Source organism: Schistocerca cancellata, chromosome 2, assembly GCF_023864275.1.
Source record: "Schistocerca cancellata isolate TAMUIC-IGC-003103 chromosome 2, iqSchCanc2.1, whole genome shotgun sequence".
Taxonomy (NCBI): Eukaryota; Metazoa; Arthropoda; class Insecta; order Orthoptera; family Acrididae; genus Schistocerca; species Schistocerca cancellata.
This window is the reverse complement of record NC_064627.1, coordinates 564,017,858-564,043,832: the sequence shown is the minus strand read 5'-3', so window position 1 is coordinate 564,043,832 and position 25,975 is coordinate 564,017,858. Positions and strand designations below refer to the sequence as shown.

Below are 25,975 nucleotides of genomic sequence, written 5' to 3'. Positions count from 1 at the left end.
CCACTCTTCCGTTGGGTCATGTCTATCTCTTCTATTAAGCCAACCCGGTGTGTGTCCCAGATCGATGAACTAAACTGAAGAACCGATCGAGTAAGAATTTGTAAGGCATTTCCTTCGTGGATGAATAACATTTCCTAAAGATTCTTCCTTTGAATCTGACCTTGGACCTGCTTTTGCAACTATTTGTTTTGTATGGTCATCACTTTGGGTCGATCTGGGTAGTTACTGCTAGGTGTTTTACGGTAATTTCTGTATCCAGCGGTTTGTCACGAATTGTAAATTAGCGAATTTCTTCGCGCAATATGTACCATTTATTTACGTTTAGAGTAAAATGCCGGTCCCCGGACTATTCATCAGTCCTCAACAGATCTTCTTGTAGTTCGCAACAGAGTTCCGGCGTTGCTACATTTTTATAGAAAATCGCACCATCTGCAAATAGCCACATGGAGCTTCCGATATCGTCTACTAGATCATTGATATATATTGTAAAGAGCAACGCACCTGTACACTTCTTCGGAGTGTTCCTGAGTTTATCTATACATCTGCCGATTTTGTTCCGTTAAGAGCGACGTGTTGAGTTGTTTCTGCAAGGAAGTCTTGAATCCAGTCCAAAATCTGGTCGGACACTGAGTAAGCTGGTATTGTTTTTTGTTTCAGTAAACGGCAGTGTTAAACCTTGTCAAAAGCCTTCATAATGTCAAAGAATTCGTCTACAGCACTGTGGATCTGATGCCAAGTTTCGCAAGGCCTCTACTTGGGGAATCTATGTTGATTTTTACAGAGGAGATTTTCGTTCTGCAAAACCGTTATTATTCTTGAGCATAAAACGTGTTCCATAATTCTACATTGGATTGAGGTCAACATTACAGGTCTATAATTGTGTACATCTGTCCTGCGTCCCTTTTTGAAAACGGGAATGACCTGGTCCTGATGCCTCTCCACTACTAAGTGACTGTAGTTGCTTTTCTATTCCGCAAACGCTTATCTCAATATCTGCCATTTCCCCGTTCGCGCAATGATTGAAAGGTGGGACCGCATTACGATCTTCAGCGGCAAAAACAGTTCGGAAGACCAAATTCAGTATTTCTTTCTTATGTCATCTTCTGTTCAGTGTCAGTAAGAACAATAATTTCACATAAGACCAGAAGTTTTTTGAGATTTTTTTATTCAGGTTGGCAAATTTTTAATTTGAAATTCATTTAATACCTCTCAAATTGTATCCTTGCGCTTATTTTCGCTTCGTTCGGCTAATGTTTGTCAGCTAAGTTTTGCCTTCGTTTAAATCTCTTAAGAATCTCTCTCCGTAAAAACTTTCGTACATAGCTATTAACCATCCATAAAAACCACTAAGGACATGCTTGCCTAAGGTGTATTGAACGATGGTTTTGAATTTTATCCATTTGTATTAAACATCTTTGTTCTCAGAACTGAATATTTGATGGTGAGTACTCAGATACTCCGCAGTTTTTATCCTGTCATAGTCGATAAACCAGTGGAACCAGTAGCAATCATAAAATAATTAGCAGTAACCGTTCGCTGCGACCGAAAGCGGAACGACCACATAAACGCAGTTAAGGGGAAAGCAGATGCCAGGCTAATATTTATTGGAAGAATGTAAATGAATTGTAATTCATGGTATACTGAACTTTCCGACGGTGAATCTTGCAGTCTTCTAACCCGTGATGTCAACGTGGCTTTTACGACCATCAAAGAAAGCCGCAAATGGTGGGTGCGGGGGGGGGGGGGGGGGGGAGAGGTTATGGTCGTAAATACCACGGTGCAAACTGACGGTGTAAAACTGATTGGTGTTAGCCGTCTTTTTTTTTTTTTTTTCTTTATTGTGATTTTGAAACCTGTACAACAGGCAGGCTGGCAGCAGCATTCTACGCTGCTCTTCAGCCATAGAGTAGACAATGAGAAAAAAACAAAAGGAATACACATAATTTACATAATGGCGGGTAATAAAACAGCAGACACATTAATACAAAACCACGGAGCCGTTCACACTCGACGATAATCCCCACTACAAACTGTTGACACGACACACAAACACTGATGATGTCGATGGCACACGTGAACGATGGAGTGTGACGGTGAACACTAAACACAAAACACGACGGCACACACGAGAAACGGATGGCGATGATCTCCGGCGCTCGAATGTTCACGTAACGTGTGCGAGTCTGGGGACCTGCCAAGAGCGGGAGAAGGGTGAGAGGGAGGGAGATGGGAGAGCAAAGATGCCAATGGCAGAGGAGATGGGAGGAGGAGTAGAGGGACAGGGGAGGGGAGGCCCGGGGGAGGAGTGGGAAGAAAGGGAGGAGGGAGGGAAGGAGGAGAGAAGGGAGGGAGGGTGCCCAAAGGAGAAAACACAGGAAGTGGGAGGGGAGGATCAAAATTGATAGGAGGGGTAGATGGAGGGGAGGAGGCATCATCAGGGAGGGAGAGCTGGCGGAAGCCACCTTGGGAGAGGGTAAGGAGGGTAAGGAGGGTAAGGAGGGTGGAGAGATGGGGAGCAGGTGGGACGTGGGAATATAGGCGCGGCAGCGGGCGGGGGTGGGAGAGGATGGGTGAGACAAGCGGGTGAGGAGGATCGAGTTTACGGGAGGTGTAGAGGATCCGTATCCGTTAAAGGAAAAGGAGGAGGTGGGGGAAGGGAATTAGGTCGTACAGGATCCGCGTGGGGGATGGGAGACAGATGCGATAGGCGAGGCGGAGAGCACGGCGTTCAAGGATCTGAAGGGATTTGTAAAAGGTAGGGGGGTGGAGATCCAGGCCGGATGGGCGTAACAGAGGATAGGGCGGATGAGGGATTTATAGGTGTGGAGTATGGTGGAGGGGTCCAGACCCAACGTACGGCCGGAAAGGAGCTTTAGGAGACGGAGTCGGGAGCGTGCCTTGGCTTGGATGGTCCGGAGATGGGGGGTCTAGGAGAGGCGACGGTCGAGGGTGACTCCAAGGTACTTAAGGGTGGGGTGAGGGTGATAGGACGGCCATAGATGGTTAGGTAGAAATCGAGGAGGCGGAAGGAAGGGGTGGTTTTGCCTACAATGATCGCCTGGGTTTTGGGTTAGCCGTGGCTTTTCCCATCCTTTTATAGTAACATCCTTTCACATTTTATCCAAGTTTAGGATAGCTACACACAGAGTAAATAGGCATGTTTAAAAGCTGTTTGATCTCAAGTCTGATTAAAAAATGAAAGACTAAATTTCTGCGAGTGAAACGGGAAGCAATGACATTTGTATTCTTGCTTGTCACATATATTCAGCTGTATACTTCTGAATATGTCGGGATTTCCGATGGTGTGGCTGGACAGGAACCTAAAGGGGGCGTTAGACGAAGATCCGCCAAGAACGGTACAGGTCGAGCGCGCCAGCCATCTGGCCGCAGAACGGATGGAACGCAGAGAATTAGCAAGCGTATTATCCGTGCGCAGATACAGACACTAGTTCTAAACTCCCGTGAATGCGCACATGCGCATTAGACGGCAATAACGCGAGCATGGGCAGAAGAGGGGACTTTATGCTTGTTATTGTTTATGATGTGCTGTTATAGCTGATGCGTGTGGCCAGCAGATAACGTGGGGTTTTCATATTGAACATCTTTCAATCAGCAAATTTTCATAAGTGCCGTAATTAAACAAAACAAATATTTTTTACCAGCAGATTTTCTTTTATACAAGGTGTTGCGAAAATCATTATGTGTACTGATTGCTTCGTATTCAGAAATGGAATGGACAAAACAAATTTTAAGCGTCCTGATCCGGGCGTATAGCGTTTAAAGGTCACAATGGTGCTCACGGCCGCTGTAACACAAGGTAGGTTTGTTATGCCGTGCAGCCGGCCGTAGTGGCCAAGCGGTTAAAGGCGCTACAGTCTGGAACCGCGCGACCGCTACGGTCGCAGGTTCGAATCCTGCCTCGGGCATGGATGTGTGTGATGTCCTTAGGTTAGTTAGGTTTAAGTAGTTCTAAGTTCTAGGGGACTGATGACCTTAGAAGTTAAGTCCCATAGTGCTCAGAGCCATTTGAACCATTTTTTTGTTATGCCGTCCGTTCATACAGCGCGGTCGGCGCACGTAAGACGCGCCAACGCCTTCTCGAGCACCGTGTGCCAACGCTCCAGTTGCAGTAGCGCGGCATACTTCCAAGTGCTCACAGTGGGGGCGCCACAAGAGATGCAGCAGTCATACCACTGGAGTCGACGGAGCCATTCAGGATGGCGCCCCACGTGATTAAGTCGCATCGTCGCGGCCCGGAAGGGGAGTCGTGTGGTGGGCCTCCTGGAGTACGGAGCAGGTCTTCTCTCAGTCGCGATGCTGTTACGCTGATAGTGTTTACGGGACACGAACTTTGGATACGGACCTGGACACGAGCGGTTGCGCTGAGCTAAGTTTCACCTTGTTTCCAGACTAAATCTTCTAAACTGTATTTAATTCCGACTTTCCATTCGGTACTTCGTACCTGCGACACAACAACATTAGCAGTCGTTTATTTCTCAGTATATATACATATAATTTGACATGTGCTATTTTCTGTTTGTATACGTAGCGCCTTAACTGACGAAATAAAGAAATGTATCAACAACTGCGAATATGGACAAACATCAGCTGTATAATGAAATGATGACAATGAAAATTTGTGGCGGATCGGGACTCCAACCGGGATTTCCCGCTTATAGCGAGCGGTCGCCTTACCATTAGCCTGTCCGAGCAATACTCACAACTAGACTCAATCTTTAATATGTTGTCAACATCTGTCTATGGCCGTACCGTGCATCCATTATGTATATTCCCGTACATGGGAGACATTTCACTTGAAAGTCGCGTGTCCGCACGTCCGAAGGAAAATTGCATCGTAAATCGGAATAACACAGGCATTGAAATGTAGTAAATATCATATTAACTGACGAAAGTTCACATCTGATTTGATTACATCTTTCGCTTTGTTTCAGCATCCTGGGAAGGAGACAGTGGCTGTGACACTTGAGCGAACTCCTTCCTGCAGCATCGACAGCAGCTACGTTCACTGCCCCGAACTTCCGAAATTTTTTCGGATCTTCGAGCCTCCATTCCTTCGGAAATAGGGATTATGTCCACCTGTCATCCTCCCTTCTACCCAGCGAGGGTCGAACGCAACAGCATCTGGTTTTTCGTCCTCGTCCTCGTCATCGTCGTTCTGCCCTAATCCTTTAGGATTCCGTACACTGCCAGCTCAGTAGTTGCAAAAACAACTGCGTCCTCCATCCGGAAAATGCTACGTAAACTTTAATTTAGACAAAATATCCTTGTGGAAACAAGTGTCAATATATAAAACGAAGAGCTGGGCCCATGATTCAGAAAAGTAATAACATAATTCCTTGATTGCTAAGTAAGACAACGACGATTAATTAATACGTAGGAAAGCGTCGGAAACGCCACGGCCGAGAAGTACACGGAGCCGTACAACATCCATTAATGAAGTGGCTCATAAAACTCTTTTAAGAACGATTTTTGCTCACCAAAAAACCAACGATTTCTTAAAAAGTCGAGCTTCCATGTATCAAACAGCATCAAACCCCTGATTACAAATGCATTAAAGTGTTAAATATTTGACGCGAAGTATATAAGCAACACAAAGCTTAAGAAAAGGTTTCAAATTTTACTTAAAATTTGTTGGAAGCTGCAAAAATACTCTCATTATTAAACGATGGATGAGTACATGCTGGGTAATGTGCCTTCCATTTTAAGCAAAAGCTAGTTTTTCATTCATCTCAACGTTTATCACATCATATCTCCGGAACTGTGTCGTACAATGATATAATTTTGCACATACATTCAGTAATATATGTGGTTACTGTCTGCAAACTGTGTAGTGAATGAAGTCGGTAATAAAGAAGTGATAAATTAAAATGACATGTGTAATGCTGAAGTTTTCCTACCAGGATGGGGAAATTTTAATGAGATTAAATTAGACTAGATCCAGTTTTCGTTCCGTAGATCCAAAAATTATTCTCATGGGTGTGGAACATGTCAGAAAGAAAACACAAAAAACATAAAACAGTTGAATGCAGTACTTACTACCCCGATCATTTGTCAGGAGATTGTCAAAATAGGTGAACTCATTACAGTAAACTGCAACTGCTAATATTTACAGAATTAATACACCGTCAGAATGAAACATTGTTATATAGTTCTAATAAATTTTCATACACAAAATACTCAATCTTGACTGTTGTGCTCAAGTGTTGTCGACACTGAAATCTAATAGACCTTTTTACTTAAGCTGGTCTAATAGTCCCTGTTAAGATATCCATCTATAGAGTATTCATGTAGAGCAGAATGAGTTGCCTATCAAAATGTCTTTCAAACTATGTTTAAACCGTCCTTTAACTGAAACCAAGTTTTTAATGGTTGCTGGCAATTTATAGAAAATAGGTGTTCTTGAATACTGGATCTGTTTTTGTACCAAGGTAAGTGATTTTAGGTCTTTATGTAGATTGTTCTTATTCCTAGTATTGACACTATGTGTTGAGCTACTGGTTGGAAATAGAGATATATTACTTGCAACAAATTTCATTAAGGAATAAATAACTGAGAAGCAGTGGTTACAATACAAAACTCCTTGAACAGGTTTCTACATGATATTCTTGAATTTACACCACAACTGGAACTTATTACACACTTTTACACACTAAAGCTTTTCTGTGTTTGATGAGTTACCCCAGAATATGACATAATAGAATGAAGGTAAGCAAAGTATGCAAGTTTTTTTATATTTATGTCTACATCTGACATCATTCTCACCGCAAGTACAGACTTGTTTAGGCGCTTCAGCAGTTGTGTGGTATGCCATATGCCCTCCTCAACTGAATTTATTATCAAGTTGTAATACCAGAAATTTAACACTGTCAATCTCTTCGATCAGCATGTCTTCATTTGTTACACAGATGCTGGAAGGAAATCTCTTACAGGCTCTGAACTGCATATAGTCGGTCTTTTCAAAGTTTAATGACAATGAATTAGCTTTAAACCATTTATTAATGTCAGTGAAAATTTGATTAGCACTTATTTCTAAATCTATATTTGACTTGTTACTTATTGCAATGTTCGTATCATCTGCTAACAAAACAAACTCAGCATTTGGCATTGTAACAGACGAGAGGTCATTAAAGTGCACAAGAAAAAGCAACGGACCGAAGATGAAATATTAAGGTATACCACATGTAATTAACTCCCAATCAGATGAAGAGTGACTGCTTACTGCACAGGTATTTCGCAACGACGCCTTTTGTTCCCTGTTAATTAGATAAGACTCAAACCATTTCGCAGCATTGCCGGTGACACCATAAATGCTGTCGTTCACACAGTCAAAGGCTTTTGACAGGTCACAGAAAATGCCACTAACCTCTAATTTGTTATCAAATGAATTAAACACATTCTCATTGTAGGTGTAAATAGCTTCCTCTATATATCAGAACCCTTAACAAACCCAAACTGAGACTTGGACAATATATTATTTTTTCCTTTCATCATTTTTTGGGAGTTATCAACGAGAAAAAGTTCCGTAAAAGTTTGGTTCAAATGGTTCAAATGGCTCTGAGCACTATGGGACTCAACTGCTGAGGTCATTAGTCCCCTAGAACTTAGAACTAGTTAAACCTAACTAACCTAAGGACATCACACACATCCATGCCCGAGGCAGGATTCGAACCTGCGACCGTAGCGGTCTCGCGGTTCCAGACTGCAGCGCCAGAACCGCGCGGCTACTTCGGCCGGCTAAAAGTTTGGAATTATGTGTAAATCTTGATGGAAGTCACTAAGCACTCTCATTCTGAAATACTGGATCAATAAAGTGGGTTCTTACGCGCCGTCAGTTACGCTGCCTCAAGGAAAACACACAGTTCCTAATTGTAATACTTATCTTATTCTTCTGTTAAACTTTTAACCTAAGATTATCAATCTTAATGAGTAGATTACGACAGCATTTTAATTTTGAAATTCGGTGAATTATTACGCGAAATACTGAAAATCAAATTTTTGTTACCCCTGGAACTGGGACTATTGCAGAGTCAGCATAAGAAGATCCATCAAAGTTGCAGTTGACTCGACACTGCAGCTTCTTGCGTTTACCTCAGCCAATCACATAAAGCGATTTTGTAAACGTTGAAACGCGTACGCAGCGATGGTGAGCCATGAGAATCTCTGACCAGAGAGCATATAGTCAGTTCAGTTGCGAGAGAGTAATAGCACGGAGAGTTCAGTTCTGCGGCGAGAGAGTGGTGGTACGTAGCGAGTCGGTAGTTGCAGTTGCGAGTTAGCTGTTGTGTGAGGAGTCGGCGGGCGTCGACATGGAACTCTGGTCGAGATTCAGGACAAGGTATATTTTTTAATAAGGTAATGAAGCAGCTTTGCGCTCATCTGATAATGTAATGGATCTTAACTGTAATTAATTTGTTCAAGAATCGCCCCAATAATAATTTCGTTTTTAAAGCAACCATTTTTAACAAAGAATCCCTTTTTGAAATAATATTTTCCTTGCATTTCCTTAAAGAAAAGTTTCCCTTAAATTCAAAAAAAAAGAAGAATATATTTGCGATGCATTTCCTCCAAGCTATGGCAAAAAATAAGAGCAGATGCAGTTTTACTGAGGTAAGAATTTGAGTTTAATCAGGGCCTAAAGATCGACATTTCGGTCTATTTGCGTTTTCAGTGTCACTGTGATTACATTTTTATATTAAATTGACTTTCATTTTTTGGGAGGATACACTTAGCACGATTATAATTGTCATTTCAAATTATTGTCATTGTAAGAAAATTTCTCTGGGAAGTTACACTAGTCTTTTTTCTCTTACATTTCTCTGGGGAGGTTACAACGTCACTATAGCAACGCCTCAATTTTGTCGTAGCTATATATGCAACTATTCTTTTTGTCTTCAGTCATTAGCGTTGTGCAGCTGAAAGTGACCAACAGCGCTGCTAGCTGTCAGAAATCCTTTTATTCCAACTAGACTACGGGTTCCGGGTTCCAGTCGCTGAGTAATACACTTTGCTCATGTCTGACACTCTTCAGGTTGGATAAATAAGATAAAAGATGCAATGAAGAGCACGCATTTCCTCGTGGGTTCATTTAGGCTGCGCAAGATTGTTACGGAGATGCTCAAAAAAATCTAGTAGCAGACACTACGAGACCTTACAAGACCTGAGTTACTGGAAGCTGTTGTGGATCACAGAGAGGTTTACTGTTGGAGTTCCAAGACTGCACATCCACAAAAAATCAGGCAGCATATTACTTCTTTCAACATACACTCCTGGAAATGGAAAAAAGAACACATTGACACCGGTGTGTCAGACCCACCATACTTGCTCCGGACACTGCGAGAGGGCTGTACAAGCAATGATCACACGCACGGCACAGCGGACACACCAGGAACCGCGGTGTTGGCCGTCGAATGGCGCTAGCTGCGCAGCATTTGTGCATCGCCGCCGTCAGTGTCAGCCAGTTTGCCGTGGCATACGGAGCTCCATCGCAGTCTTTAACACTGGTAGCATGCTGCGACAGCGTGGACGTGAACCGTATGTGCAGTTGACGGACTTTGAGCGAGGGCGTATAGTGGGCATGCGGGAGGCCGGGTGGACGTACCGCCGAATTGCTCAACACGTGGGGCGTGAGGTCTCCACAGTACATCGATGTTGTCGCCAGTGGTCGGCGGAAGGTGCACGTACCCGTCGACCTGGGACCAGACCGCAGCGACGCACGGATGCACGCCAAGACCGTAGGATCCTACGCAGTGCCGTAGGGGACCGCACCGCCACTTCCCAGCAAATTAGGGACACTGTTGCTCCTGGGGTATCGGCGAGGACCATTCGCAACCGTCTCGATGAAGCTGGGCTACGGTCCCGCACACCGTTAGGCCGTCTTCCGCTCACGCCCCAACATCGTGCAGCCCGCCTCCAGTGGTGTCGCGACAGGCGTGAATGGAGGGACGAATGGAGACGTGTCGTCTTCAGCGATGAGAGTCGCTTCTGCCTTGGTGCCAATGATGGTCGTATGCGTGTTTGGCGCCGTGCAGGTGAGCGCCACAATCAGGACTGCATACGACCGACGCACACAGGGCCAACACCCGGCATCATGGTGTGGGGAGCGATCTCCTACACTGGCCGTACACCACTGGTGATCGTCGAGGGGACACTGAATAGTGCACGGTACATCCAAACCGTCATCGAACCCATCGTTCTACCATTCCTAGACCGGCAAGGGAACTTGCTGTTCCAACAGGACAATGCACGTCCGCATGTATCCCGTGCCACCCAACGTGCTCTAGAAGGTGTAAGTCAACTACCCTGGCCAGCAAGATCTCCGGATCTGTCCCCCATTGAGCATGTTTGGGACTGGATGAAGCGTCGTCTCACGCGGTCTGCACGTCCAGCACGAACGCTGGTCCAACTGAGGCGCCAGGTGGAAATGGCATGGCAAGCCGTTCCACAGGACTACATCCAGCATCTCTACGATCGTCTCCATGGGAGAATAGCAGCCTGCATTGCTGCGAAAGGTGGATATACACTGTACTAGTGCCGACATTGTGCATGCTCTGTTGCCTGTGTCTATGTGCCTGTGGTTCTGTCAGTGTGATCATGTGATGTATCTGACCCCAGGAATGTGTCAATAAAGTTTCCCCTTCCTGGGACAATGAATTCACGGTGTTCTTATTTCAATTTCCAGGAGTGTATATGCCGTGAAATAACTACGAACAGAAAATCACACAAATCAGAGCTAATAGCGAAGTAAATCGGCAGTCGTTCTTCCCACAATCCGTTTGCGAATTTAACAAGGAAAAGGACAGTGGGCTGTAATGGTATAAGAAGTTCTCTTCACCCAGGCCCTAAGTGTCTTTCGGAGTGTACATGTAGATGTGGAACGTTTAGGCAACGAGATTCGCTTTGCTTAGAATTCGAGAGATTCAATATTTCTATGGCTTCAGCGAGAATTTACCAGACGCTTACACGTGCGTGGCATCCATATCACATACAAACCTGTAGAGACCACCCTGCAGTATCCAGTCCCATTTACCACTAAGGGCTTGCGTCAGTCCCCCGAGAGCCTGTAAAGAAACAGGACAACTACGACCCCATTTGTCAACGTGCCTTACACATGCTCGGGGACGGGGCTCGTCGCTTGCCATTACATTTCTCGAATGTCCAGGTTCTGCAAGGTACTCTTGTGATGCGCTGGGAATGCTGAACATCAGACAGAATTCAGGGACGACACCATAAGCAGGAGCCACCAGCTAGTCTACTGCGGTTTCCTCGATGCACTTCGTGCCGGAAAGACGACCACGCATAATGTTAAAATCGTTACAGCCTTTATTACGAAATGTCCAACTTTCTGATTTTAAGTGACTGCCAATATGATTTATGTACCGTTAAGGAGTCGCATTTCTTGTACTCGATTGAATATCCTCTCCATAAATAAAAAATATCAGTTAGGGGCCACATGTCCAGAGAGACCAGCAGTACTCATACAAGGGTAGGTGCCAATTCCCGTAATAAGTCTGTCGCTTGTTGTCAGTAACAATGTGGACTTGGAGTTGAGCACCAGTTCAATGTAGTTTGTGTACCCATCGTCCGATCCGAAACACCAGGACACCTTTGTGTATTGCGGAATTTACAAGTATATGCCACGAGAGGCCGTCCTGCCAGAATAAAACGAGGCAGGAAGTATTGTGTTGTCAACAGAGACACAGTAACAGCCGAATAGACAGTTCAGGAGAGTTCAGTGCCTTCGAGAATGGCCTGAGTAACAAATCCGTTCTAAAGCTGCCCAAGTCGACGGTTGGTGACATCGCTGTTAAGTGAAAACGCGAAGAAATAACCACAGCCAAAACATGACCAAGCAGACCTCACTTACTGACGGTCAGGGATCGTCGAACACTGCATGGAATCAGCAGAAGGAATCAGTTGTGAGTTCCAAAGTGCTATTAGCAGTCCGGTGAGGAAATAACCCTACATAGGAAAAACAATGGCGTACAGTGGTCGAAAGGCAGCGCCAAGGGAAACTTGAGGCGGTGTGAAGAGCTTTGCCACTGGACAGTGGACGACCAGGAACGAGAGATTTGAAATGATGAATCCCACTACACACTATGGTAATACGATGGAAGGTTTCACGTATGGAGAACGCCCCGAGAAAGCTACTGTCACCAAGTGTAGTGCCAACAAGAAAAATGGCTCTGAGCATTATGGGACTTCTAAGATCATCAGTCCCCTAGAACTTAGAACTACTTAAACCTAACTAACCTAAGGACATCACACACATCCATGCCCGAGGCAGGATTCGAACCTGCGACCGTAGCGGCCGCGCGTTTCCAGACTGTAGCGCCTAGAACCGCTCGGCCACCCCGGCCGTCGTAGTGCCAACAGCGAAGTACGTAGGAGCTGGTGGTACGGAATAGGAGTGGCCCCATTACTGTTCTTAAGAAGGCGCTAAATGCGGAAGGATATGAACGCATTTTACAGCGTTCTGGACTACTTACGGTACCTCAGAGACGATGATTGTATGAGCGTAACAATGCACCTTGTCATAAAGTAACATGTGTGAGGCAATAGTCAGTGGACAATAACAGTCCTGAAAGGGACTGACTTGTACATAAATCGTAACTGAACCTAATAGAAGACCTTTGGGATGAGTCAGAACGTCGACTTCGCTCCAGAGCCCAGCATCCGACATCAATATCTTCTCTGGTTTCGGCTCTTGAGAAGTAATCAGCTCCCGTTCACCCACAGACGTTCGTACACCTCACTGAAAGGGTCCCCAGCAGAGTTCAAGTTGCCATAAAGGTGCAGCACGGACAGAACCCATACGCCTAAAATATGCCCGGAAACTTTTGATCAGAGAGTGTACTCAGCATTTTGCACGATGGCTTGCCGAGACGGTGGACCGGAGCTCGTAGATTAGTGCACGGAAAGTCTCGTGACTTTCTTGCTCTGAACGTTTACTTTTGGGAATACGTAAAAAGTTTGTTGCACATAACTCACTATAACAACATCGGTAACCTAGGATAGCGTATCTACAAGGTGTGATCCAGAAGTTTCAAGACTGATTTATTTCTGAGTAGGGGAGCGCGTGCAGACCGGTTCCGCCAGGTGGGGGAAGTGGTGGAGGGTCTCAGGAAACGAACTGACGCGCTGCGGCAGTTACCTCCGGAACCCTGGAGAGTGCACATCGCTTGCAGAGTGAGTGCGTGTCATTGACCTCGGTCGAAACGTGGGAGAGGCGGAAATGTAGCAGCTTTTGCGTTTACGTTTTGCGTGAAACTGAATGAAACCGCTACGGAGACTCTCGGTTGAGTCAAGAGGCCTTTAAGGAAGAAGCCATGTCCTAAGCAATGGTTTTCATGTGGCACAAACGTTTCAAAGATGACTGCGGGAACGTTGAAGACGACGACCCCTCTGGGAGGCCATCATCAAGCCGAACGGATCAAAATGTGGAGAGAGTGCGGGAAGTTTTAAACAATGACCGTCGTCTTAGTGTGAGTGCTCCGCCGCTTCAGGGATCGAGTTCACCGCGTCCGTCCACACGTTGCGCGCCGCCGCCGAAGTTTTGGACAAGTTCAACGTGACAGCACAGCCGCAGCCACCCTACAGACCCGAATTAGCTCCAAGTGACTTTTTCCTCTTCTCCCGAATCATGACAGGCCTAAAAGGGAAGCGATTCGACTCCATCGACGCCATCCAGCAGGCTTCGAGGAAAGCGCTTGACAGCATGACGCCCGAGACCATCCAGAAGGGCTACGACCAGTGGAAGATGCGCTGGCAGCGCTATGTTGATGCTGAAGGATCATATTTTGAAGAATTTTAGTCTGCTATACTTAAATGTCCAATAAATTTCTAGTTCTGAGTTAAGTCTTGAAACTTTTGAATCCCCCCGCCTACCGCTGTTTAGAAGGGCCTCGCTATCATCGACTGTCTTCGACTAGCAATGTTGAGGTGTTGTCCGGATGCATTAGAGCTCAGTGCAAACAGTTTGAGCATCCAGAATTAATCTTTCATTCTGCAGCGGACTGTGCTCTGTTTCGAAATTGCCATCACAACTGAAAGCAGGAGAGAGCTGCTGAAGCTGTGAGGGTGTCTGGATAGTTCATTCGGTAAGAGCACTGTCCTCAAAATCTCTCCATGTTTGAGGCCCGGTTCGGCATATAGTTTTTAGCCTGCTTGAAAGTTTCAAACCGTTGACCGTCTTCTGTAAAGTGGGCAGCTTACGCACAGTACCACTGCAGCGTGTGACTAGGTAAGAATGCGTCACAGAGCATATGCTCGCAAGAAATTTCTGTGTTGTTTGACCCAGCGAGAGGTTGCTGTAAGACACTAGAGTCGCATTCGAGAGGACTCGTTTCACACCCCATCTGGCAATCCACATTTAGGATCTCTGTGGTTTACCTAAATCTTTTAGGGCGAGTGAAGGGACTGTAGGATTGACAATTAAACGGACTGTTTCCTTCTATATCTTTCTCCAATCTAAACTTCTGCTCTGTCTCCAATAGGACGATAAACGCTGATCTGTTTTGATCCTGAATTCCCTCCCCCTCCGTCACCACCCACATACCATTTGCAACACCACCAGTACCTTCAGCATCACACCCCCGCGATGTTTCTTATAAATGTTTGGAAACTGTATTTGCCGTTGAAGATACATGTAACGTAAACGTAACTCTGAAGATAGTAGAGCAAAATTTTTCCACAAGTGATAAAGCGTGAATATTACAGTCTACCACCACATCTTCTCTAGAAGCCGTACTCGCCATCTATGGTGTCACGTTTAGCAGTTGCCCCTATTTCCTGCGATAATTTTCAATGCGACCTTTAAAAAGCACTGTATTACTGTCTGACACTGCTCAATAGTTTCCGAATACCATAAAGGAGTATACGTTCTGTTTAAAAACATCCGTACTTCAATATCTTGGCATATGAAACTGCTAAGAGAAAAATCATAATGCAAATTCTTGCCGCCTTGCTTACTCTCACCTTTTTTTAAATAATATCATAGATGTCCAGGTTTCGTAAAGGAGCCTCTATGGCTGTTTTACAATAATGATTATCATATTCTCCCTCCTTTTCTAGTTGTGATATGGCCAGCAATGACGTTGTTATAGAGACTGAGTTGATAAAGAAATTCCTTATTTCTTTCATGTATTGAACAGTTATCATTATTGTTTTGAACATGGCTGCTATTCATCAACCTATACTAGTTTCAGTATAAGATCAAACACCCAACCGGTCGCACATAAACGTTAGGAACATTGACCTATGTTTCGACACCTACGATGGGTGTCTTCATCAGAATGAACAGTAGCTAAATCCTGTAAAATAATACATAGAAAATCAGGTATAAACACATTAACCAAGATGACAATTTTCATGACGCATAAAGGTTACTTACGTGAATTACATTCCATGGAGAGTTGTCATTACTCTGGATGATCAAGGTTCTTACGAGCTCTAGACATCGTCCAATGATTGTCATTTATAGTAATCGTGGCTTCCCTGATAAGAAATTTCGAGATGATTACCTTGAAAAGACCACGGCTGATTTCGTGCACCAACTTATTCAATTCGGGCTTATGCTTCGTCTCTAATGACTGCCTGCGAAAGGCAAGGTTCCGGGTTCGAGCCCAGGTCCGACAAACAGCTTTAGAGTGACAGGAAGTTTCAGTAATGCCAGTAGCATGCCTCCACAGTTTCAGCATGGAATCGCTGCCTCCTAAAGCGGGGTATCGAGGCTACGATTCCGCTTGAGGTATGGTTGTCGCTTTTAAATATGTTGTTACTGTGTCTGCCCTACACAGACAGAACACAGGAAATGAAAAATGGGAAAAAACGATAGTGATAATCTGGTATAAAGAGTGACGAGTGTATTCCAATGTGGCTTCAATTTAACAGTCGTGGCGAGAGCAAAATTTCATGTAAAGAATGCTAAAGTTGTGTGGATCATCGCCTGAAAGAGATCTGTTTAACACCATTTCAGCAGCTTATGCGTCGTAGGGTGATGTGTTTGTGCAGAATGTGTTGTTCTGGTTGTGTTGCTGACGAAGACGAGAAATTAAGATTGAGGTTAAACCCGGTGTTTTGACGACGGTGTGAAAAGGGTTGGAGAAGAAGAAATTCTGTTCCGATATGCGGCCTATTCCTTCCGAAAAGCATCTAGGTTGCCGCCGAACTGATCATCCCCGTATGAAAACTATGTGATTACTAACAGTTTGGCATTGTAGGGAGGCATCTACATTTGCATCCATGGAGCGCAAAATCCGTTAAGGTGCGTGTCGAAGGGTAATTCGTGTATCAGTATCACTTCCCCACTTTTCATGTTTCACTCGCGAATGGTGAGCGATACGAATGACTGTCGATAAGCCACCGTGTGACCTAGAATGCAACTTATTACACGTTCATTGCCTTTTTGCGAGATGTATGTAGGAGAAGGCAATATGCTGATTGCTAAACGCTCTCTGAATTTTATAAGTATACCACACCGTGGCGAACATGGCCTCTCTTGTAGCGTCTGCTATTAAAACTGGATGAACAACTCAATGACGCTTCCACAATTGCTAGATGAACCCATGTCGAAACGCGCTTACTGTTCTTTAGATGTCTCTATTCTTGTACTTCAGTCCTCCCTGGGATGGTCGAAAACTCAAGTACCGGTAGAAAGACGGTTTCCTAAACTACCGGGTGATCAAAAAGTCAGTATAAATTTGAAAACTGAATAAATCACGGAATAATGTAGATAGAGAGGTACAAATTGACACACATGCTTGGGATGACATGGGGTTTTATTAGAACCAAAAAAATGCAAACGTTCAAAAAATGTCCGACAGATAGCGCTTCATATGATCAGAATAGCAATAATTAGCATAAAAAAGTAAGAAAAAGCAAAGATGATGTTCTTTACAGGAAATTCTCAATATGTCCACCATCATTCCTCAACAATAGATGTAGTCGAGGAATAATATTGTGAACAGCACTGCAAAACATGTCCTTAGTTATGGTGAGGCATTGGCGTCGGATGTTGTCTTTCAGCATCCCTAGAGATATCTGTAGATCACGATACACTTGCGACTTCAGGTAACCCCAAAGCCAATAATCGGACGGACTGAGGTCTGGGGACCTGAGAGGCCAAGCATGACGAAAGTGGCGGCTGAGCACACAATCATCACCAAACGACGCGTGCAAGAGATCTTTCACGCTTCTAGCAATACCTTGTTTTTTTGTTTCTAATAAAACCCTATGTCATTCCAAGCATGTGTGTCATTTTTTACCTCTCTATCTACATTATTCCGTGGTTTATTAAGTTTTCAAATTTATTCTGACTTTTTGATCACCCGGTATATTCTTCGTGGGCTGACTACACTGCTTGAGGATTCTTCCAGTAGATCTCAATTTGGCACCTCCCTTTGCTACGATTAGTTTATTTGTGGCTATTTCACGTTAAATGCTCCTCTCCAGCCCACCCCTCTACCCCCAAATACACTGACTGAAATGGAAAGTGTTACAAAACTAACACACTGACCGAAGGCTACCAGACTGCTATATAGTATTATCATGCCAGAGGAATGTGTTCATGAAAATTTCATCTTTATGGGACCTTATTTTCAGCACAGGTAAAAGCTGTTCCTACATATGAAGAATGGTGTGGTTATGTGATTGCTACTGGTTGTGTCTAACGCTGCTAGAACATTTCAGGTACAGACGCAACACAGCATGACCGGAGGACGCGCGAGCAGTTTATCATAAATAAATTTGGCACTTTGGGAAAGGATTAGCATGAAGGAGCCGGCCGTTGTGGCCGAGCGTTTCTAGGCGCTTCAGTCTGGAATAGCGCGACCGCTACGGTCGCAGGTTCGAAAACTCCCTCGGGAATGGATGTGTGTGATGTCCTTAGGTTAGTTAGGTTTAAGTAGTTCTAAGTTCTAGGGGACTGATGACCTCAGATGTTAAGTCCCGTAGTGCTCAGAGCCATTTGAACCATTTAGCATGATGGAGACGGGAGCATCGTACCCAAATATCGCGCAGCCGGCTGACAGCAGTGCAGTGACTGCAGAACGGTACCGTCGGGAAAAAATTTCTGGGACTTGTATTGAGATTTAGCGTTGATTCCAGAGAGCAGAGACTTCTTCCAGTAATTTTCGGCTTTGCAGCCGGATCCCATGAACACTCTGCCACGATATTTCGGCCCAGAGACGTCCGGCCATCCTCAGGTAAGTAGACGAAGTACTGAAGAGACCTAAAGCAGTCATGGCATTTATAGCGAATTCCGCGCACGCGAATCGTACTGGCGGCTTACGGCGCATGTGTTAGGAGGTCACGTACGCGAGGCAGCCAAGTAGTGTGTGCTGCCCTCAGTGGTGAAGTAAGAACACTCTAATCGCTGAGTATCGACTGAGCATGACTATCCGCTGTAACCGCATAATTTTAATGATTGGATTCCAATTTTTATCCACCTGAAAGCCGTTATCACGATTCATTAAATTGTCAGCAAGACGTATTTCCACGGATTCTTTAATTACATAGTCCCAGAAGCTGGAAACCAGTGCTAAAATTCTGGTGTTGTTGTATTCTATTGGCTGTCCCGTGGAAATGCAATGTTCTGCTACTGCTGATTTTAAGGGTTGCAACAGACGGTTGTTTCTTTCGTGTACTACAGAGCCTTCCTGGGCCGTTCGTATCGTCTGACCTATATATGCCACGCCACACTCACAGGGAATTTTATAAACACCCGCCATCCTCAATTGTAAATCGTCTTTAACTGATCCGACTAAGGCCCTGCTCTTTGATGGTGGACGGAAGATGACATTGATATTATTCTTCCTAGGCAATCTGCCTATTTTAGAAGATACGTTCCCGGCATTTGGAAGGAACGCAGTTGATTTATAGTCATCAGTCTCCTCAGAGCGTTGCTTCTTGTTATTATAATTGTGCATGGTCTTCCGTATTTGACGCGAAGTATAGCCATTCTCTTTAAAAACCTTCTCCAGATGCACTAATTCTTCGTGAAAGCAATCAGCATCCGATATTACATGCGCCCGATGAAGTAAAGTACTGAGAATACCGGCAGTTTGTGCGGGGTGATGGCAGCTGGACGCCTGAAGATATGGATCTGTATGTGTAGGTTTTCTGTACACCGAATGTCCCAAACACACATCATTCTTATTGCGTACTAACACATATGAAAAAGGGTAAAGTCCCATCTTTCTCAATCTCCATAGTAAACTTGATGTTCTCTTGTAAAGTGCTTAAATGACAAAGGAATTTTTCCAGTTCTTGTCTGCCATGAGGCCATATAACGAAAGCAACGCAAGTATCATCTACGAAACGCCAAAAACCGTAGGCTTTAAGACAGCAGACTCAAGAACTCTCTCCTCAAAGTCTAAAAGATTGCCAGCACAGGGGACAAGGTACTCCCATGGCGACACCGTCAATTTGTTCAAAAAACTTGTTATTAAATAAAAAATAAGTTGAGTAGAGAGTATTTTCAAACAAACCCATCAAATCATAATGAGATTTCCACTCTGCAGCGGAGTGTGCGCTGATATGAAACTTCCTGGCAGATTAAAACTGTGTGCCCGACCGAGACTCGAACTCGGGACCTTTGCGTTTCGCGGGCAAGTGCTCTTGCCCGCATGGTCTTCCGCGAGGTCTTGCCCGCGAAAGGCAAAGGTCCCGAGTTCGAGCCTCGGTCGGGCACACAGTTTTAATCTGCCAGGAAGTTTCCATCAAATCATCACTGGACAAGTTACCAATAAGATTCAGCAAGTCAAATAAAGGCACTTTGGCAAAAAGTGAGACCACATCGAAGCTAACTAGTAAATCCGAGCTGCTCAGTTTAACAATCTTCAAACGATTGATAAAATCCTTAGAATTAAGTACATGGTGGCAGCACTTACTCACATACGGCTTCAGTAAAGAGGCCAGATGTTTTGCAGTCGAAAGTAGAAGCACCAGTATTACTCACTATCAATCGTAGTGGGACACCATCCTTGTGAATCTTGGGCAGCCCATACAGTCTTGGTGGAACAGCATAGTGTGGCCTCAGCCTCTTGATAACTTGTTTAGGAAAAGAACTATCGTTCAAAAGCGTAGCAGTTTTTCTGGATGTATGGCTCGTTGGGTCATTATTGATTTTACGGTACATAAAATCAGTTGACTGTATATCTTCTCGTTGTAGGCTTCCCTTGTCAAAAGGACCGTAGCATTACCCTTATCAGCAGGGAGTACGACCGTACCAATATCTTCACGGAGGTTGCGAAGAGTAGCTCTTTCTGCTGGAGAGATGTTGCTCCGTTGCGGCGCACATTTCAGCAAGGTACTACACGAGTACCGTCGAATTTCGTCTGCAGAATCCGCGGAAAGAGGTCTAATAGCCTCCTCGATAGAACTGATGAAATCGATTAAAGGAGGTGAAGAAGGTGTAGGAGCATAGTTTAAACCTTTCGCAAGCACTGACATCGTCGCATCGTCAAACGATTTCTCCGTGAGATTCACAACGGATCGTCCAGAAGGGGCTTCTTGAGGTTTACGTGTTGCGAGACGATTAAACTTAGGACTTTGTCTATTTGTACTATCCCTGTGGGCCCAGTCCGCCTTGGCCCAAGTTACACCATCAATCCAATCACAATTAAGGGAGGAGCATCTTGCCGCAATCTTCAGATGTAGATAAAATAAATCCTTGGAAATCACCTCTAACTCTCGACTTGTTAAACGGATTCGTTCTCTGACCAAGGCCAAACTTGCCCTGCGCTTAATCTTATTTGCAGCAACACTATTAATAAAGCGAACAGCTCTATCAAATATTGGAATCAAATTATTGTCTCTACATTTCAATAAGAAATTAAGTGAGCGCAGTAACCTGGCTCTTTTCTCACGTAATTTATCCAGTCTGAGTATATCCTGAACCATCTCGTCCCCATAGATTACTGGAAGAGGAAGTGCGCCGGGAAAACTTCAGAAGTCACAATAGAGACTTCCGTGGTGTAGATATGGTGTAAACTCGTACAGTGATTGGCAATCTGAGGTGAGTCTCTCTTCTGTTTGTAGCGGTGAGATCGACACCATCACGTCTGCAGACGGCGTGGTTAAAGCTCACAGAAAGCAATATTTCTCTTGACCATTACCTTTCCCACATATGGAATCATGGTGTGACGAGTTATTGGATACGACAAAAGAACTCATTTAGTAACTATTGTAGGGAGGCTGAATGCTCGTCAATCTGTGGCAAGAATTGTAAACCCTGCTGCCCTACTCTTCGTGAGCAGGCTAACAAATTCAGGGTAATGCAAAGCAAACATCGGAGTTCACACCACAGGTGTCTTAAGGTATGTACGGATTGATGACAGAATTTTCCGGCACCCTGATTTGTCGTCCATTGAACATGTCTGGGACGTTGCCGGATACCAAACACGTTGAAGCACCGGCGTCCGAGACTCAGGGAGGTGTGCCAGCTCCAGATCGAACCCCTCGTGGATTAACAACGAAGGCCGAAGTGCTGGCCAGTCTGCATGCGATTTTTCTGCGGTTTTCCACATCAACAGAGGTAAATACCGAGCTGGTTCCCATTTTCTGCCTCAGATACACGATGTGTGAAAACTTTGTCACATGATGTCACATCTGACCAAGCGAATACTCCAACGCAGTCTGAAGGGGTACGTGGATACCTTCCGGGAGGGGAGGTGGCAGTGGCTTTAAAGTGCCTATGACAGTGGCGATCACGTCGTAATAATAGCCTGTGTACGAGTGTGGTCTGTTCTCCGCGAATTAGGAGAAGTATCATATCAGTCACGACTCGGCATTGACTGGATAAATTGCACTGGATAGGAACGAAGGAAGGATACGCCTGGAATGTGATGGGAAGGCGTTATATTTCGTACCAGTCTCCAGTCGGCAATATTCATGAAGCGACACAGCATTTGGTTCTGGAACGGCAAGGAATCATTCGGAGGCCGTTGCCACAAGGAATATAACAGAGCGTTCCTGTCCATGGAGGTCACATCTCATACTGATGTTGATAATACACTGAAGTCCCAAAGAAACTGGTATACGCATGCATACTCAAATACAGAGATGTATAAACAGGCAGAATACGGTGCTGCGGCCGGCAACCCGTATATAAGACAACAAGTACCTAGCGCAGTTGTTAGGTCGGTTACTGCTGCTCCAATGGCGGGTTATCAAGACTTAAGTTAGTTTGAACGTCGTGTTATAGTCGGCGGACGAGCGATGGGATGCAGCATTTCCGAAATAGCGATGAAGTGGGGATTTTCCCGTAGAGCATTTCACGAGTGTACGGTGAATATCAGGAATTCGGTAAAACATCAAATCTCCGACATCGCTGCGGCCGGAAAAAGATCCTCCAAGGCCGGGACCAACGACAACTGAAGAGAATCGTTCCACGTGTCAGATGCTTCCGCAAATTGTTGCAGATTTCAATGCTGGGCCATTAACAAGTGCCAGCGTGCGAACCATTCAACGAAACATATCGATATGGGCTTTCGGAACCGAAGGCCCAATCGGATTTCCTTGGTGACTGCACGAGCAAAGCATTACGACTGGCCTTGGCCCGTCAACAAAGACATTCGACTGTTGATGACTGGAAACATGTTGCCTGGTCGCCCGAGTCTCGTTTCAAATTGTATCGAGTGGATACGGGTATGAAACAGCTTCATGCATCCAGAGACCCTGCATGTCAGCAGGGAACTGTTGAAGCTGGTGGAGACTGTAATGGTGTGGGGTGTATGCAGTTGGAGTGATATAGAACCTCTGATACGACTGTGACAGGTGACAAGTACGTAAGCATCTTGTCTGATCAACTGCATCCGTTCATGTCCATTGTGCGTTCCGACGGACTTGGGCAATTCCAGCAGGACAATGCCACATCCCACAGGTCCAGAATTGCTACAGAATGGCTCCAGGAATACTCTTCCCAGTTTGAATGCTTCCGCTGGCCATCGAACTCTTACATGAAGTAGGAGTAATTTCAGGTGTGCCGCAGCGGAGTATCGTAGGACCGTTGCTGTTCACAATATACATAACTGACCTTGTGGATGACATCGGAAGTTCACCGAGGCTTTTTGCGGATGATGCTGTGGTATATCGAGAGTTTGTAACAATGGAAAATTGTACTGAAATGCAGGAGGATCTGCAGCGAATTGACGCATGGTGCAGAGAATGGCAAATGAATCTCAATGTAGACAAGTGTAATGTGCTGCGAATACATAGAAAGAAAGATCCCATGCCATTTAGCTACAATATAGCACGTCAGCAAGCGGAGGCAGTTAATTCCATAAATTATCTGGGAGTACGCATTAGGAGTGATTTAAAATGGAATGATCATATAAAGTTGATCGTCGGTAAATCAGATGCCAGACTGAGATTCATTGGAACAATCCTAAGGAAATGCAATCGGAAAACAGAGGAAGTAGGTTACAGTACCCTTGTTCGCCCGCTGCTTGAATACTGCTCAGCAGTGTGGGATCCGTACCAGATAGGGTTGATAGAAGAGATAGAGAAGATCCAACGGAGAGCAGCGCGCTTCGTTACAGGATCATTTAGTAATCGCGAAAGTCTTACGGAGATGATAGATAAACTCCAGTGGAAGACTCTGCAGGAGAGACGCTCAGTAGCTCGGTACGGGCTTTTGTTGAAGTTTCGAGAACATGCCTTCACCGAGGAGTCAAGCAGTATATGGTTCCCTCCTACGTATATCTCGCGAAGAGACCATGAGGATAAAATCAGAGAGATTAGAGCCCACACAGTCATACCGACTATCCTTCTTTCCACGAACAATACGAGACTGGAATAGAAGGGAGAACCGATAGAGGTACTGAAGGTACCCTCTGCCACACACCGTCAGGTGGCTTGCGGAGTATGGATGTAGATGTAGATATCTGGGATGGCTTGCAGCGCGCTGTTCAGAAGAGATCTCCACCTCTTTGAACTCTTAGGAATTTATGGAGAGCCCTACAGGATTCATGGTGTCAGTTCCCTCCAACACTACTTCAGACATTAGTCGAGTCCTTGGCACGTCGTGCTGTGGCACTTCTGCGTGCTCACCGGGGGTGTACACGATATTAGGCAGGCGTACCAGTTTCTTTAGCTCTTCAGTATAGATATCAGTTCCGAATGGAATAGACGTCGATTTGATACCCATTGTGCGATTAACTTCTCCACAAATTTCGTATGGACTGACGCTTCATGGCGTGATACATCCCATTTTCGTCAGTGTATTTGTGACTCCATTGATTGTTCGTGAATCTTATAATCGATTATTGCTGTTTCCACCTGTTTATGCGGAGTACTTTATGTCTGTTTATGCAGAGAGTCAATTGCTACTTCCTGCGCAGGTCTCCCCGCATCTCGCTCAGTCTAGTGGCAGACAGCGTGGCGCCGGACGCCGTGCGAGGTGAGACAAGGCGGGGGCGGGGGCAGAGGCACTGACCGGTCAGCGAGGTGCAAAGCGTCCAGATGCCGCCGTGCGTGGGCACGAGGAAGACGGCGTCCTCCTGGCGGCTGAAGGCGGAGGCGGAGCCGGGCGCGAGGCGGCGCGTCACGCCGAGCACGAGCCGCGCGACGCGCCCGCCCAGCAGCCACTCGGCCGCGACCGGCGCCAGCGACTGGTTGAGGCGCGCGCGGCTCCACGACAGCTGCTCCCAGCGGTCGGTCATCATGGCGGCGCACAGCAGCGCCGTGGCCGCCGCCGTCAGCGCCAGCGTCGCCAGCAGGAACCACGCCGTCGCGCTGCCCGTCGGCATGGCCCGGCCGCGCGCTCCGCCCTAGTGACGCGGCCCACCTCGCTGCCGCTGCCGCCGCCTCCACGGCGAATCGATGCGGGCGCGCTTCCGCCGTGCCGCCCACTGCCGCACTGACCGACGCCACTGCGGCAGCCGCGACGCCGGCGCTGCGCTGCCGGGGGCGGCGCGCGCAGCCGCCACCGATCCGGCGGCGACGCACGTGCAAGCAGAGCGGGGCGCACACCCTGGCCGGTCGGCTGCCAAGCGTCGTGATCAAAAAATCTGAGAAATGGACTGACATCACTTATCAGGCAGAGCTTGTCTCCGACAAGTGACGTGGGTCCTAATCCAACAGTTCGTTCACAGACTCGTTAAATCTTTTACTGTGAATCAAACTGCTGACCGCCTTGGAAATCAAGTGGTCCAAGTGCCAATGGCAGTCACGTCTTCTACTACCGCCTGATAATGAATAACTTCGTGAGTTATGAAACACAACGTCCATATTTTATGTCAAGTAAGACCTTCAAGAGTGTGTTATGTAGAGGGGAAAAAAAGTTGCTACTAATTAAAGCAACTGGCAGAGAATGCTCTGGTGTGTTCAGAAACTCCCATTACAGACTTGAAGGACCTGTAGAAAGGACTGAGTACACAAGACTTGTAGGACCTGTAGAGGGGACTGAGTACACGAAACTTATAGGACCTGTAGAGGGGACTGACTACACAAGACTTGAAGGACCTATAGAGGAGACTGAGTACATGAAATTTATAGGACCTGTAGAGAGGACTGAGTACACAAGACTAGTAGGACCTGTAGAGGGGACTGAGTACACAATACTTTGAACGTGATCCCCTGTCCAGAAACGCCATCCAACGACGCTACAGAGCGTCAAAGTTATAGGCGCCGACGTCCGTCTTCTTCCATTGGAACTACATCCCAGGATGGAACTTGCCTCCTCGAAAATTTTCCGCCATTCCTCTCTGGACTTCGCTGTAGATCTCCAGTTACGGCAACCAACTCGGGCAGCATCTTCTCCAACCTCATCACTCCATCTCAAGCTCGCTCGTCCTCTTGTTCTTCATTCTCCAACTTCACTGCAGCAGGTTTTCCTTGCAGGATCCGTCTCATCAAGTCGTATTACATGTCCAGCCCATCTCAATCTACACAACTTTATGACCTACAACACATCATCCTCCTTATAGCAGTCATAAAGCACATCATTCCATCGCCT

General features: G+C 45.8%; 1 protein-coding gene across 1 annotated transcript in view; it reads right to left on the bottom strand.

Moving 5' to 3' along the window:
• The window catches only part of LOC126156453 (uncharacterized), a 283,948-nt gene extending 259,181 nt beyond the window's left edge, over nt 1-24,767 (bottom strand). Inside the window, exon 1 of the mRNA XM_049916311.1 lies at nt 24,455-24,767. Coding sequence (XP_049772268.1) covers nt 24,455-24,767 — 313 coding nt within the window. The remainder of the gene's footprint in view (nt 1-24,454) is intronic.
• Between the last annotated feature and the right edge of the window lie 1,208 nt (nt 24,768-25,975).